General features: G+C 39.7%; 1 protein-coding gene across 5 annotated transcripts in view; it reads left to right on the forward strand.

The window, feature by feature from the left end:
• DYM (dymeclin) overlaps window positions 1-18130 on the forward strand; it is an 86318-nt gene that overhangs the window by 7340 nt on the left and 60848 nt on the right. For all 5 annotated transcript variants that reach the window (XR_014619277.1, XR_014619278.1, XM_084304538.1 and 2 more), the window contains exons 4-8: window positions 5175-5227; window positions 5830-5923; window positions 6736-6869; window positions 11043-11115; window positions 17310-17435. Coding sequence is in view for 3 of the 5 variants with exons in the window: in XM_084304538.1 (XP_084160664.1) it covers window positions 5175-5227; window positions 5830-5923; window positions 6736-6869; window positions 11043-11115; window positions 17310-17435 (480 nt within the window). In the remaining 2 variants the exon portion in view is untranslated. The remainder of the gene's footprint in view (window positions 1-5174; window positions 5228-5829; window positions 5924-6735; window positions 6870-11042; window positions 11116-17309; window positions 17436-18130) is intronic.

Genomic DNA, 18130 nt, shown 5'->3' on the forward strand with positions numbered 1-18130 from the left:
GTATTTTTAGAGACATCTTTTGTCCAGCTTAATTGGAAGGAAGCTGAAATTTCCCATGAAGTTGCACCTACCTGCGAGAACCGTTTGACAAATGATGTCAGACAACGTTGGCTGCACAGCACCCTCAACCGTTGTCTAAATCGGATAACCTTGCCTGCAGGGACAGAACGATAGAGGTCAGTGTTCATTTTAGAGATTGAAAGCTTGTGGAAGATCAAGTGAACCCTGTTTTGTTTTAATGAGGATGGAGTGTAGGTCATACTCTTGACAGGAGCAAGGTGCTAGTTTTGGACTGTGGGGGAGAGGAGCCAATTTTCACCTGTCAAGACAGAATTTAAAGTTTTCTGCTCTTCCCATTCTATTTTCCCATTAGTCTGTAGCAAAATTAGTGTGTTTATAGTAGGTGACACAATGCCTTAGCCACCAATCTACCAACACTTGAAGGACAATGTCTGGAATCTCTTAGGCATTTTTCCTTCCTCTCTGTTCTAAATGAGTCCGAGTACCTGCTGATTACAGCTGCTAAAGGAAAATCTTCTGGGCTGACATCCTCAGTTGGATCTTCGTTATTTGTTTAATCCCCAGACTCAAAAGCTCAAGACCTGGGCTTGAGAGTTGATCTACAGTTGATGATTTTGCCTTTTTTCCTTTTCAGTTTAGTTGATTTCTTACTCCATGCATCCATTTTTTTTTTCATTTTCCTGCTTCTTTCTTTTGCTTTCTCTCCCCATCCCTACCTGATGGCTTAGTAAATGAGTGTGCTTGAGAAAAACACATAACAAAAGAGGTTTACACACACAATGTCTTCACTGGGTTTATTTTTTTGGCTCAGTTAACTTCTGGATCTGTTTTTCTGATGAACACAAGGTGGTTTGCAGGTGCAGTTTGCCAAATACTGGTGCTGGTGACTCCAAAGTTGCTGTGTTGGCAATCCTGATGCAAGATAACTCTTACCCACGCAGTAGCCCTTCAGCATTTATGTGGGTCCTGCCCCTGCACTGCCCCTTCCAGTATTTAGAAGGATTTTCTGTGAGTTGAATCAGGAATTTGTCACGATTACTGAGCAGGTAAAATACCTGCTGCAAAAAATCCTGTAATTCTGTAAAATTCAACCTCCTCCTTAGCGGTGTTGTGAGTTACAACACTTTTATGATGGAAAACTTAAAACGGAGTGAACTAAGGCAGAGCTTGCTGAAAATCATGTGCTTAATATTTACTGTCCCGCTTTGTTCCTTCCCTGGAGTTTTTAATGAGTGGCTGCTTAAAGAATAGTGTGCATGAGCCTTTAATGGAAAGACATAAAAACGAGCGACTTTTTATGTTGCCTTAATATGGCATGTTTTGAAATCGGTGCCATCAATTATGTGCAGCTTTTTATTCTTTGACGTCTTTCCTCTGAATACTCCATTAAAGTCAGCATTCCCACAGTATGAATTTACTGAATGGGCTGATTTTTCTGTTTGTTTTTTTTTTTTTGCATTCAATGGCAAAGAGAAAACTGTCAGGAAATCTGCCCCCTGCTTTTTTTTTTTCCTCCTTTTTCAGAGGGGTTGGCTGACAGCTCCAATTTGGATCTGGTAGGTGTCACTGTCTGTCTAGGTGTGTTTATAATTACAGTTTGTGCGCAGAGCACTTCGACTGGCAAAGCTGAGATGTTCTAAAACAGTAGCCTCTGCTGCTTAAAAGCCTCTTGCATCGTGATGCTTTTAAAATGAAAGCAGAAAAAAACATATTCTTCAAAGATAAGTGCTGGGAAGTAACTTTCACTCTCTTTTATTAGTTGCAGTTTTGCTCAAGTTTGTGGGGACTGAGTGTTGGTAAATATCAAGTCAGGCAACTGAAACAAATTCAAGCACTCTAAATTAACTCCACTAATTATTTCTTTTTTTTTTTCTCCTTCTCTTTTGGAGTTTAAGTGTTTTTTACAATATATGCCAGAACAGCTGTCACAGAATCTGACTTTCTGGTAGGATGGAGCCAGAAATATAAATACGTTGTCAATAAAAACTGATTTTTCTTTTTTTTTGAGCAGTAGGCTGCCTAATTTACCTTTCTTCCCCACCTTTACAAAAACAACAACCTGCTGATGAACTTCTTGTTTTCTAAGTAAGCAGAAGTACCAACAAAATAGAAAACTTGACGTGAGATTGGTGATTAAACAAAAGAAGAGTGATTTTAGCAGGACAGAGGAGAACACATGCTGTTTAAATACCCTTTCAATATTGTTTTACTTGGTCCATAATTGCTACCTAAACATAATGGTAACTCATAATTTTTGTTTCATATTTTCAATACACTCTTCTGAAATACAAAAGGGCAATTTTTGTGCTTGTTTCTCTTCCCCTTTGTCCAAGGGTAAGTGCATCCAATCCCCAGATGGCATTTATATGAATCATTTAGGTTGCAAAAAACCTTCAAGATCTTTAAATTCAGCCATCAACCTGACCTGCTGGGTCCCATCACTAAACCAGCCTCCCTGAGGGGCTGCAGGTGGGGTGCCTGCACAGTAATCCTCAGAGGTAACATGAAGCAGAGCAAGAGTTCACTTAGCTTGCTCGTTTATTGCTAGAAAGTTTTCTTAACAGAAGTTCGTTGGGCGTGTGCTAATTGTTCTCATAGACCAGGCGATGTTCTACTCTTCCAGCCCAAATCAGTCTCCTCTATAATTGTGTCCTAGAGAATACCGTGCCTCAGAAGCTTAATTTCTGAAGCATTTCTTTGGTGCCATCTTAGGAATCTAGGCTCTGGCATTTTCCACCGAATTGTTAATATAACGTTATCTTCTGTGTTCACAGCACACAAAAAACCACGCAGACAGCTTTTTCCAGGCCTCTCACTTCTCTTTCCTGCCGGAGTTGACGAAAACTGCTTCTAAGCTAGTGCTAAGCTTTGCCCCAGGTACCTGGAAACGGGCTTGTATGGTTTTTTTGTGCCCTTCCCACAGCCTATATGCTCTCTTCATGAATTTATCCTTGCAGGCTGAACAAATAGCAATAGTTTTAATTCTGTTGGGTGTAAGGACATTATGTTGTGTGCATAGTAGTTGCCTCTCCCTAGGTGTCTTTAATGCTCCAACTGAAGCTTTGCAGATGTTGCCTGGTGTTCAGGATGGCAGGATTCAGGCCTGTACTCTTGTTCTGTGAACAAGGGGAGAGAGAGGGGTGGTTTATAAGCATTAAACTTCATTTTGGTGTTGTTAGGAGAAAGAATCGCTCCGTTGTTTGACTTCTGAAGTTCTGAATTTCTCGCTTGGTTTGCCCCCGTTCTTGATCCTGGCAGCTGTGCGATTTGTTCCAGGGTTGTGTGTTTTTGAATAACTTGGATGGGGGGGGAAAAAGCAACGCTTGGAAGAATGCTTTCTTTTAAAACCTAAATGCTTAGAAATTAGGGGAAAATGAAATGTAATTAAAAGATTAGGGCCTACGTCTACAGCTTAAATCAAAAAAGCAATTACAATAATCACTCAGGCTGTATTCCAGAAGTCCCCAGCATCTCTGGATAATAGGAGTTGGATCGTTTTTTGTTGGATTAACATTATTCAGGACCTAAGAAGCCTGTAGCAGGTTGGTGTCCAATATAATGCTCATTTGGCTTTTCAGCACTAGGGAGGGAATACGTCCTGATGACAAGTGGCCAGCTGGACAAAGTAGAAGTCAAAACAGAAAAATCCTTTTCATCCAGACCTAGCAAACAGCACTGTGAGAAATCTTAAACTTTTAAAAAATGAATTTGTTTCTTTCTTGAAGTATTTCCTATTGAAAAGCTTAGAAATACTTCTTTCAGTTCCTGTTCCTACCCATGTCTTTACCTCTTCTAGTCCTTGATTCTGGGCACAGGTTACTCATCAGAAATGAAATTGATGCTTAGGAAGCAACAGCAACTTTGGCAATCTGATAATGGCAATATTAATTTTTTTGCGATGTTTTTATATGAGAAAAATGCTTGTGTGGAGGCCACAATGTTGAGTTGAATTAAACCCCCTAAATTTTATCATGGCCTCTTTGAATTGAGGGTGAGTGGGAGAGGAGAGTCAGCCCAAGAACTAGAGAACAAGCGTCTTCCCCTGACTATTTTTTTTAGGGATTTATTCTTTTTAACACCTTCTTTTACTGGAAAAAGTGAAATATTCTGTTGGAGGCCTGGAAGTAGTGTGCAGAATGAAGAAGAACAGTTTGTAACAGGTGTAGGTAAGATACACTTCAAAGTGCACAAGAATTTTTTCCCCCTGAAAGATGATTTCATTCTGACATTTCACTGTTTACCTACCAGATTCAGTTTTACCTCTCTGGTAGCTGCTTTTCTCGAGGCATTGGTTGAACATCCAAAGTTTATTCATCTACCGAGCCTCGTGTAATAATTTTCTGATGAAATCCATCATTGCACGCGTGTTTCATCTTCTCAGCTGTTTTGAAATGTGAGTTTGGAAACCGAGTTAATTTCTCAAGCGAAGTGGCATAGGAGATCCAGGGAAGTGTTTCATCTTTGAGGATTGATTACTTCATACTGGTAGGTTTGTAAAGATAGAAGTATATAAATATTTCTACGTGTTTGACACAGCTGGTGTTCAGTTTCAGTGGCTGTTGGCAGGTTCTGTGTTGGTGTTTTATTGTTCTTTTAAGCTGATGTTTTTCCATTGAGGCGTACCAGCAGGCAATTTAGTGAATTTATGAAAAATTTGGTATATCCGACGTGATTCTTGCAGTAAAGTAATAACATTGGCTGACAGAGAGGGGTTCTTGGCATGAGGTTGAATGTCAGGGTGAGGATTCTGAATTTATGCTTTTTAATAAAATGTTACTTCACAAGCTAACTTTTGTTTTAAAAACAAAGCAGTTTCTTCTGCAGGCTGCAGTTCTCTGCCCGTTTTCAGTAGCATCAAACCAAGCGTGGCAACATCAAAGCCAGAAAGGTGGGAATAGAAACAAGCAATGGAGTGACATCATCTCACTGATGGACAATTCACTTGCAAATATTAATTTCCTCTTTTAATAGCTTCTCTGCTTCTGCAGCTGCAAGATGTGCTTCACATTGTACTGCTTGATACCTGTGTAAATCAGCTAAAGGATGGCTAAAACGAAGTGCTCCATAGCAATGCGTAATTATTTTGCAAAGAACTTGCAGTTTAAGTGTGGGAAATCTAATTATTAATATAACCCTTTTTTTTTTCCCCTTAGTGCGGAATTAAAGCTCTTGGAAGAAGCCACTATCTCGATCTGCAAGTCTTTAGGTGAGAAATTGTGATATCTTATCTTTTTGCCACGTGGTTGGTCAGTAAATTTAAGAAACACGATGCGTATATCCATATCTTTTTTTATATATCCCAAATTTTTAGAAACTTAGTCTGTTAACTATTTTTTCTAGAACTTAAAATGACTAAAACGATGAAATAACTCCACCCCTACTCTCTCTCTCTTTCCCTCTGTCCTCCGAGCTAATCAGGGGATGAAAGGGAATGGATAATACAAATAACATCAACGATGTTAAAAGAAAGTAATGATGTTAAAAGAAAGTAAAAGCTAGTTGTGAAAAACCTGCACAGTTTCCCCGATAGGAAACTGCTGTGCTGTATGCAAGCCTTGGTAAGGAAGTGGTATGGGGCTTCACATCTGGAATATTTTGAATTGAGGCTGAAAAGTGCAAAAAGAACGATCTTGGAGTAGTAAGGCATATACTGGGGAATCTTAAAAGTAAAATAACAGCTGCATGGGAAAACGTGCTGCATTTGATGTGGAAATATTTAAGGCATTAAAATTTGTTTTCACTCTGAACTAAAATGTCTCAACTTACTAATGCTACCTAATTATCATGTCTATTCAATTCCTTATCTAGTTGAGAAGAATCCTCGAACAGGAAACCTCGGGTCATTGATAAAAGTCTTTCTTTCTAGAACCAAAGAATTAAAAATATCGGCAGAATGTCAGAAGTAAGTACCCAGAAAAAAAGCTGTGTGCCATTTCACGTTGTTTACCTTCCTTTTTTTTTTTTTTTGCTAGCTGCTTTGCTCTAGCTAGTTAACATATTTACAGACTGAAAGTTAAGACATTGTTTGAAATAATTAAAAGCGTTTCATACTTTATCAAGGATAGATCGTGAAGTATAATAGATTGTTGGGGGAAAAAATAGATGTTTGTGTTCCGTGTGATGCATAGCCATAATTGTGTACAGAAGAGATGTGACTTTAGGCTAACTTCTGCCTTCCCTATTGTGAAGTCCTGAGGGGTTTTTGTCGTAATTTTCTCTGGGTGGACCCCAGAGTAGTAAACATGCAGCACACATTCTCTGTTACCAGAACTCCAACCCCTTGGAACACAAATCAAATTTCAGAGGAGAACTGAATAGCCTGTGATGAATGAGATTTCCTTCCTATATGATAGGTGTAAGGGTTAAGAGTGTATATTATTCAAAGCAAATGTCAATATAATTCTGAAGTGCTTGATTTAGAAAGATTTAAAAATCACCTGACTGTCTACCTAGATCTTGATTAATCAAGTTTCTCGGGAATACTTTCCAATTGGATTGGGTTTGAGCATTAAAAAACAAAACAAAACAAACAAAAACACACACACACACACAAAAAAAACCACTTTTGTATAAAGACACATTTCAAAAATGTTCTTTTTATTGTCTTCTGCTCTAGGAATCCCCTTTGTTACTCTGTCATGTATCGTGTGAGTTTTGATGCATGCTGGCACTTCACATGTTACTGATTCCCATTTGTTTCTGCTTCCTTTCTAGTCACCTCTTCATCTGGCAGGCTCACAATGCCTTATTTATCATCTGCTGCTTGCTGAAAGTGTTCATCAGTAGAATGTCAGAAGAGGAGCTGCAACTTCATTTTACTTACGAGGACAAAACACCGGGCTCATACGGTATGTCTATGGCATTGCGAATAAAACAAATATTCCACAAGAAAGTAATGAGTTCTGATGTTGTAGTAAGAATCCAAAACTTTGTTTGAAAACCAGAAGTAATAATATTGCTACATCGTACACCACCTTTCACTACTCAGGACAACCTGCGAGATTGAAAGTATATAGACAGTGTTAAAACTGGCTTCTTTCTTTGGAGTCTGAAGTAATTAGGTGTTTAACAGAAATATTCCCAGGCATCATTTGGCTTTTTTTTTAAATAGTTATTCAAAACAGGCATTGTAGATTTAGAATTGTAGACTTATTATTGGTCATACTATTTATAAGCAGTAGTGATTGGGTTTGTAACAGCTCTTTGATTGGAAGTGATCCTTTGCGAAGGCAAAAGCTAAAATGTGGCTGATGGGCAATAGTTCTTCCAAAAGTACAGGGAAAGTGAATTTAAGCAGAATGATTAAAAAGAAAAAGTGCTTCTCTAGGAAAAAAATGTGCTGCATGAAACAAGGAGATGGATGGGGGGAACGGCTGTATTATTTGAACAATTTCCCTGCTACCAGCTGGTTAAACAAACAAAAGAAATTAAATAAAAAAAAAAAGCTCACTTCTTGCTTTAGTGGTGTGGTGTAGGACGGTAAAAGAGCTGCAAAAGCTGCGATGTTTCGTTAGCTCGAACCTCAGCAATCTTTATTCTTTGCTCTGGGAGTTCCTAAGAGCATAGGATGACAAGTGGCTGTTACCACTGGGGTAGCTCCGTGTTTATAGGATCTTTGTTAGCACTTGACTGTAATTCTCTGTGACATTTATTAGTGATAATTTCGTGCATATTGATGGCAGGCGTACTTGGCAATTATCTTTGAGCTGAATGGGAGCTGGATGTTCCTGATTAGGAAGGTAATTGTGTGTGGTCTGCTGTTAGAGCAGGGGACTGAAGGCAGGAAATGAGTTCCTCATCAGCTTTCCCCGCTCAACTATGGGCAGAGGCCAGCTTCTTGTGCCTTGGGTTTCCACTTGGGGACCGTTTTGGGGACTTTTTTTGAGGTATTGAGGTTCAGAGCATGTTATGCTTATGTAGCCATCCGTTTTTGTTGTGAATAAATCCTTCATGTATAAAGAAATCCTTTTAAAAATATATGGGGTGTATATATCAATACCTTCACTATATGAAATGTATGAATATACACTATATGAATTATAATATTATATAATTATCTATAATAATTATATATTCATATATTAATTGTATATTCATATATTATTGAATAATATATGAATATATAATGTATGAATTCACTATATGAAAAATATCATTTGCAGAGTGTAATGAAATGTTCTTGTGTTAGGGCTTATTAGATTAAGCGGAATAAAATGATTTTTGTTTTTATTTTCGTAATTAAGTGTAGCTTTCTAGAGTATTCTTTACATTCTATAGAGTGTCCTTTAAAAACAAGAAAAACCGAATTTGTTCTGAAGTTTATACAGATTTATTAATACTTAGGGTGCACTCTTCAGTCTCGGCCTTCTGAGAAAGGTAAATTTCATCATAAAACCGCATGGTGGTCTTTTTTTTGTTTTCTATTCAAACTATTAGCATCATTTTATTTTCCTTTTAGCCTGGGAATTGTAGTACCATTGATTTTTTTTTTTAATTTTTTAAATGACATCCTAGTAGCATTCTTTGAGTGTCAATACAGCACCTGTTAGCTCAGAGAGCCTAACTGCAGCGTCAGCACGTTGATCTGCTCGCTCTGCAGTCACAGTGTCAGTCCCTGCTGTGTAATGTTTGGTATTTCAGGCAGAAATGTAAATGACAGAAATGATCTATGGAAAACAGCCTTGTCACTGGCTACTGAGAAATGTTTTGTCATGTATGACACATCCACTATTTAGGTAGCGTTTTATAACTGCCTTATCTGAGAGATAATCGCCTCCCAGACTTTGCAGTTCATTGCTTTCACTCTTTCTGAATGTCTTGATCCCCTTCCAGAATAATAGATCATTAATAGAAATTTGCTCCTTTTGGCAGTTTTCAGTTGGTTCCTTAGGCCGGGAATTTACAGCCTTTACCCCTTCATCCGTAACTGGGAATTTGCGTATAACTTCGGAAGGTATTGCGCAACTTTTGGCTGTAGGAAAGTGCTTACAGACTTAAATCACATCTTAATTTCAGCTAAAACTTCTTGATATTAATAAATCCTAAATTGGGCCGGGCTAAATTGGACTGGAGTAAGTTAAACTAGCGTAGACCATTCATCTTTTGCTGTTTCGGGACTTAAATACGGCTGGTGAAAAATGCATAAATGGCCTTTTTTAAAACCGTGTCTCTTTGCAGTTGCTTCTTCACCACGATAATTTAGAAGATGTGCTTGTTGTTGCTCTGTGCAAGCGTGCTCTAATCTTGTCCGGACACCTTCACCCTTTGCTTCTTTTCCCCCCCTCCCCCCCGAGGCTTTACATGGGTCTTTTGATCCAAGTATGTGATCTATTAACGCGAAGGAGCATTGTGTGTGTTGTCTTTATCCTGCTATTGAAGGCCGCTGTTTCTGAAAACGCTGTGTTCTGTGTTTATAGCCCTCTCTCACGTTATAGATTTGGCACGCCTCCGGGTCATTGTCTCGGAAAGACGAGAATTCAACGAGAACGCCTGCGCCCCGATGGGCGGAAAGGATACATTAATTATTGGAGCTGAATATCAAGCGTGGGGGAAAGCCCTCGAATACTTAGCTAGCTAACTTTTCAGAACTTGTTCTGTAAGCATTTTTTTTTTAGATGCTCATTTTTTTTAAATTTTGCTTTCTTTTTCCTAACAGGAGCTGCATTGTTATTACTCATGGGGGATCCTATATAAAGGAAACCATGTTTCCATGATAAAAAAATAAACTGATTTCCTTTAGAATGTGCAGTTCACTAGGTGACGATTTTTTAATGCGATCTTAATAAACCGATCGTGGAAAGAAATAATTTGTGCTTTATCATGGATATTCCCCCCGGCGTGCTTCTTAAAATTAAGTGTTTGGAATTGAGAACAACCTGGGTTAAACGGAGTGACACTGCCATAACCCGGCTATAGTGCTGTGTTTATTGCACGACCCGTTGATCTGAAAATACAATATCAACAAGCACTTGTGTGATCGTTGTGCTGTAATGCCACTTTGGCAGCGCAGAAGGAAAAACTCTGCTCTCAGGCATTCAGCACCATAAAACCCTGCACTTTCGTGTCATGTGTGTCGTCTTATTTTATTCTGAGAGCATTAAAAAACTCCTTCTGAGCCAAGGGATGCATCTTCTCTTACTTCTTATTATATGCCATCGTCAAATGGCTTAATGAACTTTTTTCCTCTGGCGAGGAACTCTTTTGTTCCACTTGCATTGAAAAACTGCAGGGCTGATTTAAAACACTGCCGGTTTCGTTGCTTCCGATAGCTGTAGCTTTCAAATAATTTTTGATCATCCCATGAATTTTTAGTTGCATTGTAAATCGGCTGAGAATAATGTTGCGCTTTTAAAATTCAAGAATCTTTACTTGTCGTTGAAATGTGTTTAAAAAAATCTCTCTTCCAGAAGCAAACCTGTGTTGTTGCAAAATATTTTGTGGACTTAATTGTTTAAGAGTAGCAATAATGGGTGCTATAGGCTGGATTCATTTGAAAGTCCACTGTTTAGAATATTGTTCAGGATGTTTTAGATGAATGAAGCTATTTTTTTAATCTGTCTCTGTTTATTCTTCACTTGGGGGAAAAAAATGGTGGGGAAATAGGAGGAGTGCAGGGAATTTTGAGAGGAGACCTGGACTGTGGGCTGGTTAAAGTCCCTAGTGATCAATCTGTCAAACTGTTAATTAAAACACCATTTAATAAGAGCTTAGGTAAGTAGTGAAGTAAAACTTGATGTGTTTGATATTAGCACACATCCGATGATACCAGTATCTAATTTAACGTATCCAAATGTTAATAGTTTGTTGTTTTATATATAAAAGCCCCCCTAGCATCGCTGTACTCTCTGGTGACAATCCTAAGCGTGTTCCATTTCAAGTAAAAATGCTGTCGTCTTAAATAGAATTCCCCTTCTGGTGTTTGTCCCTAAATTAAAACGTTGATCATCTGGATCTGTGCTTAAATCTATGCCTTCTTTTGGTGTTTGAAAATCCAGGAAACCTTTGGTATGCTTCTTTTTCAGGAACAGAGTGTGAAGACCTCATAGAAGAATTGCTGTGTTGCCTCATCCAGCTCATTGTTGAAATTCCCCTCTTGTAAGTTGCCTTTCTTTGTTGTTTTTTTTTATTTTTCCAGCCCCTTTCTGTTTATTAAAACAGAAAACCCTCTCCGTTTATTAAACGGAGCATTTGAGAGAACATAAAACTCAAGAGTTTCGGATCTCCAGAGCAAAGTTGATCTGTTGACACTGCTTTTCCGATGCATCTGCTTTATCTGAGGTGTGTTGATTCCACATCTCATTGCAATGTGAGCCGTAGGTTGAACAGCAATAAGTGGGACAATAAAACTTAGGAAAATGCATATTATGGTCTTGTTCACCAGCATAAAATATTTACCATGTTGTAATGCCTTAATTAACACCTTTTGTCTGCATCATGGAAGGGGAAGTAAGGAAAAGTAGATACAGGAAAAGATTAGAGATTACTTTTTACTTTCTTTTCTCTTAGATCATGTTTACTCTGTAAATTACGTCCCCGCTTTTTATCAGAGGGGTAGTTCCTTTCCTGCCTAGCCGGAATAAATCAAGCAAATTTTAAACCAAGCCTGTGAATTTTGGGAAAGAATAGATTGTCTGGGTGGCCTCCATGAAATATTCTGATTTGTAATGATTTCCATAGGTATTTAGGGCCACTTGCTGGAGGATAGGCAGCTTCGGCGGCTTACAGCGATGCTCCTAACAGAGCGTGTGCCTGTAAAGCTGCTATTAAAGATGACTTTGTTGTGACAGATCATTCAAATCTCCACGCTGAGCCTATCTTTCAAACTGAATTCAGAACAGGAAAGTTTTTGTTCGGAGCATTCGATAGTCTTAACAGAGGATTGTCACCATTAGTGTGTCCCTCGGGTTCTATAGATGCAGTTTCAGGAAGGAGTACAGCTGGCAGCAGCTGTCTAGGTAAATCCAGGTTGAAAGTTTGTTTTTTTGTTGTTTTTTCCTTTCCTTCACTTAAATGCTGAGATTATTTTTCAGGCATGGAAGACCATCCCCATATCCAAAATGGAAGGGCAGAGGTAGCTGCGTAACAGCCCTGCTAGCTTTGCTTTTGGACTCTGCAGCATTGTGGTCTGATATCTGAGAGTCACTAAAAGGATCCGGAATAACCCTTTTGAGAAGCAGGCTCCGCTGCGTTGTACAAAATGTCAGTGGGGAGAGGTTTCACATATTAACGTTTAATTTTGAGAAGTTTTATAGGAGCTGCAGCGTTATTGCGTTTCAGGAATCAGACTTGTGCAGTCCACTATAACGCTCGCGTTCCAGCACGTTGATGTTTGATTTATGGCTCCCTTGGGTCCGTTATGGATACTCTGCTGCTTCTTTGGTCTTGTTAACACCCAGGAGTCTACATTAATGACCCAAACTGCACAGTCAGCAAAAAGATACGACTCGAGCGTTTAATTGTATGAGTTTTACGTAGAAACCATCGTGTTTTGTTGCACAACGGAGCTCCCAGGGCTTGAAATTAGGAAGGTTTCTTTCAGCAGCTTGTTAAGGGCTGCTCTACATGACTGCACATCTGGTTGTTATCAGTACATTTTCACTTCATTAAAAACTGCAAATGCATGTGGAGGAAAAATGAAATGCTGTGATCTGGTTACATCACCGTTATGTAGCACCCTGTAGTGCCAGGAGAAGTGAGTTGATGTTTCTATTGCATTCCATTATTTTTTTTTTTTATAGCTAAAATTGTTTTAGGCTGCGATCTTAGTGACTTCCACGTTTAAATGTTAACCGTGTTTGACTCGTTTAAGGGTGCTCCCCACGCTTCCTGGCAGCTTAAAAGTCAAATTTAACAAGAAAAACGGAGCGATGGCTGATTATAAAGCTCCATGGAATGATCACTGGGTCCAAACAATGCTGTTGATGGATAATGAGAAATGTTTAGTTCTACTTTTCGGGAAAAAAAAGAAAACATTCAAGGAACTTTTATCACAATTGTAGTAGCTCCAGTGGTTGAAGAGCTATTTGAGCGTTTTTGGCAACCCTGTCTGAGCATCAAAGGGACACTTCCCTCTGTTGAAACTCAGGTTGAAGCCAGCAAAAGGATCCAAACTGAGAGGTCGGTGTTACTTTGCACTGGAGATCCTCAAGGTTTTAGGCTCTTGTGCTCTGTGTAGGAGAGATTTGAGCATGAAGGCAGCTTTGCTTGCTGCTGTACCTCGTGGCGCAGCAGAGCAAAATGTTCATCATCCTCGGAGAAGTTTTGCGTTGTGTTTTTTGGTGAGACCAGGCCTGGGATGTTTCCTTTTTGCCTCTAGAGTGAGTAATGAGCAAGTTTGGCTGCGTGTGTGCTGTTCGATGTGACCATGAACCATGATCTGCTGTGGGACTGCTTGCTCAACAGCATGGCAGAGTAGGAACACCTTTAGTCAGCTGGTTTTTTGTTCAATAAATCAGTCTTTCAAGTTTTTTTTAAATGATTATTGAAGAATTTTCATCACCCTTAGATCCTTTCTTCTGGAGGCAGACGTGTGGCCTCTTACGTGTTTAAAAGTCCTATGCAGAAGAATCTTTATCTGTCACATTCTTTTTTTTTCTTCTAATTTTATTCCTTTTTCACTGCGTATTGCTAACTCACATTCACCTTGCAACAGGCTTTTTAATCCCAGGCTGCAGCAGCAGAGGTCAGTGTCATTTATCGTGTGCTTTGCTGTGTAATCAAGCTCTTGATAATGTGCTTTCTCTGTGTGGTTTTCAGCCCTGTTTTTCACAAAAGATATTGGACACATCTTGAAAAACGCCCGCTTTCTAGAACTTTGGTCTCTGGTCTGGGTAGCGAAGACACCAAGGGATTGAAGTCAACCGTGTGTCCTTCTGGTGCCTTAAGAGCTGCTCTTTGCTTTCCTCGAGCATAATTGAGCTGTAATTAATGTCCCGTAGCACTGGCTGCAATGCTGCACTCTTGCCATCAGCGGGTGTAAAGTTAGGAGTGATTCCAAGAGGAAAGACTGCTCATTTTGAGTTGCGCTTGCATCCTGAGACTGATAACCACACGCTCTCCTTGCTTTTCAGTTTTCAGAACCGATCCTATTCTCTGCGGTGACTCCTCTTTCACCTTTCTGCTGGGCCCTCAGGAAGCAGGGAAATGCAACCTGGTTCCTGGATGATTTGAGAGGCTTTTTTTTTTTTTGTACGAATCAGCCCTTTTGGCAACTCTCCGAAATTAGAAAACGAGTTACCTTTTAACCTTTTAATGCTCCGAGTAGGCAGCTCCGGCTGGGTGAAAGTTCAGGAAAATATTTAAGCAGGGAGGGGGTTTGGTATAGCGGTGCAAGCTGAAATTCGGAGGTTTTGTTTCTGACCGTTCAGCCTGTTTGCTCTGTAGGTGTGAACTAATTTATAAGCTCTTGGCCTCTGGTTGCGAAGGTGTTGAAATAGTTGCATTTCACTGAGGTGTTAATGAACGTGTTTACAGGAGGATGTGTCTTCGGAGCAGTAATTGAAGTTCCTAGCAGAGATTTTCTTCGATCTTAATCTCGGGTCCTCTTTCACAGACCTCTCTCCGAGGCAGGGAACGAAGCTGAATGATGTGGTGAGCACAGAAAGCAGCTGCTGAAGTTCTTGGTAGATAATACCCATCCACTTCTTAATTTTGAACAGGAAAAAAAGCAAATTCCAGGAGGCTTGGGAGCTGTCCACTTGTCTGTGGGTGCAGGCAAGTAATGGCAAGTGCTCAAATTGTTGCAGCGTAGAGAACTACTGCTCAAACAAGTCGCCTTAACTGGCTGCTTGTGTGCCCTTTTCCTGTTTTATTTTTGTTCGAGATTAGGGTTTTGGCCACGGAACTCCTTAAAACATTTGGAACTCGCAAACGCAGCCTCAGCATTGTGTCACGTTTGAAATAACCCTGCGAGAGCTGCAAAAGGGCAAGGGGAAATCCTCGTGCAGCTCGAGCTGACAAAACCTTTTGAGGGAACGATATGCAGCTGGATAGCCTGGTGTGTAGGTGCTGACTTCTTAGAATTTCTGTTATTTCATTTAATGAATCGTTGAAACTCCACTGAACCTCCAAACGTCATGCAGTTCTTCTGGTTTTCTGAAACAGATGAATGATTCCTACGTGTGCTTGAGACGTGAGTTCATCATTTCTAGTTTCCTCCTTATCTGCAAGCAGGCAACTTGAAGAGGAAGTCCATGATGAGAATGATAGCTTCGAATTAAAAAAGAAAAATCAACGCTCCCCCATTCTGTAGTCTCTCAATGTAAATAAACAGCGTTTCCTTTGAAGTTAAAAGAGGTTCCTGGTAGTTCTTGTGACCCTTTTGAGATGTTTGGAGTTCAGAAAACTGTGCATTTAACCCTGGTGGAGAATGCTTTGCTCTGAAGCTTTATCCTTGTGCTGCTAAGTTAAGGGTGTCTGTAGCTTAGGGGGTCACCACAGATACTGGGACTCCAGTTTGAGTGAAAATCCCCCGTTCAATGCCCCTTAATTGGGGTTTGAATAGAAAGAAAATAAGGAACTTGAGTTATCTGAACTTATTAACTGTTTTCATTCAGTTATAAGGTTGTTGAAAGCAGATTATTAAAAAAAAAAAAAATAAAAACACAATACAATACGGTAAGTTGTTTGTTTTTATATGATTCAGCTTAAAGAAATGAAGAATTTTGTGATATCTCTTCAAATTCACATTTCAATTGTGTGATTTGTCAGAAAATAAGCAAAGAAACACCTGGAACTGAGAGCCAGCATGATGTAGTCTCTGTAAACTTTGTTTCCTCCCAAAAAAAAGTGACCCAGGTATTTTGGATGTTGTCACCTAGTCAGCCTTTTCATTCATCAAGTCATGCTGAACTTGGCTTTGAAGACATCCTAGTATTTTCTCAGCCTCAGGAATAAGTTTATAGCATTTTGTCTACCTAACAAATGTTTCTCCCAAGTTTTTGGGTTTATTTTGATAGGAGCAAATTTAGGAAGTGTTGTTTTCCTGGGGGCTGACGTTGTAACAATCAGTAGCTCTTCCCTGCTTTGCTTGGGACAGGCGGGGGTAGCTGAGCCCAAAGCATCACAGCTTGGGTGAGGGACTGGGAACCGTTCCTAGCTCGGTCTTGCTCCTGGCGCAGACGAACGTGCAGTGGAACCAGATCACAGCGTAACCTCTGGCCCGATGTAATTATCAGCATTTCCCCTGGCCGACTTCCTCCGTAGTGGGCAAAAAGTCAGGTGCCTCACAAAACCTCATTAAAACGCACCTCAGGATTTGAAGGAAGAGTGTTATTTAAGCAGTAAGTCGCTTCCTGATGTGAAATGTTAGGGATTCAGAGACTCAAAGCACACCAGAAAAAACAGGAGCAGTGAGTTTGTGTAACCTTCGCTTTCCAAAACATTTTTATATCACAAGCAGTGCGGCTCGCGTTGGACTGCAATCCAGGAAATCGTGCTTCCCATTTGCTCTTGCCGTTGAACAAATAACTAACAGTCACTTTCCTCAAACTCTGACCTAGAGCTTCTCCAGAAGAGTTTATTTTAAGCTATTTTCACACCACGATGTACGTATGAAGCGGCTTGTCCTTGTGTTTTACAGTAACGCGTGTTAGTTACAGTGTAATATTCACATTTGTACAATATTAAAGTACCTGAAAGTGCTAAAAACAGAACTGATTTCATTTAATGAATTGTTTTGATCAAGACCACTCCAGTTCTAATCCTGAGATGAGTGAAGACTTCTGTGTCAGCCACTCCTTTCTGCTAACTTACTGCGCTGTTGTTTTTAAGTCGTTGTTATTTGAAAGAGTAATTAGTTCTGTTTACACATGGTTTTTAACTGTTAAAAACTGTTAAGTGCACTGCATTTGTGTGTTACATCCCTTTCTTAGGGATCCATTCTTCCTGGCAGGTGGGATGGTGTTTGGCTAGCTGACCATTTCCCAGACTTACAATGACAATTTTAACAGGACAAAGGACGTATTTTTGAGATCTATTTATTATTTTTAGCGTGAAGTGTACTCCGAAAATCGCAGGTGGACTGTTCTGGGCAACGCTGTGATGTTTTCACGTTGTTTTCTGGCATATCAAAAAAAAAAAAAATGCTTGCAGCAATAAAAAATAATGCATTATCTGTGTGAAGTGATGTGGCTTTTTCCTGGTGAGTTTAATTTGTTGGTTAGCCGTTCCCAGTTGAGGCTTGCTGTCAAATGCACAACCTCCAGCGAAGCCATTAAGTGTTCTTGTAACTCAGTCAGTAAACAAAGCCTGCAGATTAATCTTTCCAAATGTTTCCCTTTTTCCTGCAGAGATATTACCTACAGCATTTCCTTGGAAGCTGTGACAACGCTCGTCGTCTTCCTCTCCTGCCAGTTATTTCACAAGGAAATTCTGCGAGAAAGTCTCATCCACAAATACCTGATGCATGGTCGATGGTACGTCGTGTTCTGTGTGTCTCTGGACCAAATAGCAGGGAAAAAAAAGCTTCTGATGGCTTGTTTAGGCTGTTTGGACTTGAAAACAAAAGACAGTGGAATATATTTTGATAGTAATTTGTTTTCCTCAGAAAAAGACAGAACACAAAACCATTTGTAAAGGCTTTTGGAAGGCCTGGGGTTTAAATCTTACAGCTCTGACTTCAGGAAAAGTGTTTTGGAAGCAATCTTTATTTTTTTGAGAGGGATTTCATTTAAACAGTTTAAACAGTTTTTTACTTATCAGGATGGTTTTTGGGTCAGCTGCGGGCCTTTTCCTGGAATATTCTGGTCTAGAGAACCTGAACCTAATGATCCTTCATGTGATACAGATAAATAGCTTCTTGGAAGATGGCAAATAACATGCAAAGTTGCTTTTTAAGCTACAAAGTGAGTATCACTTGTCCTGGCGAGTAGGTCTTGTTTAAACACTTCATCGTGGTGATCTTTATCCATTTTGTCCTCTTTTACCTTGAAATCAAATGAGCACCTTTAAACGCAGACAGATTTTTAGGACGTGTTGCTGTTGTTTGGCCTCTGGAGGCACATGGAAAGTGTAGGTGCTGAGGATCTAGGGCAACGTGAAGAGCTCAAAGGCTACTGGGTAAGAGGAGTTGGAGATCATCATAACACAACCCTGCTCTGTTCACCTCCCA

This window comes from Netta rufina (assembly GCF_964035555.1).
Source record: "Netta rufina genome assembly, chromosome: W".
Classification (NCBI taxonomy): domain Eukaryota; kingdom Metazoa; phylum Chordata; class Aves; order Anseriformes; family Anatidae; genus Netta; species Netta rufina.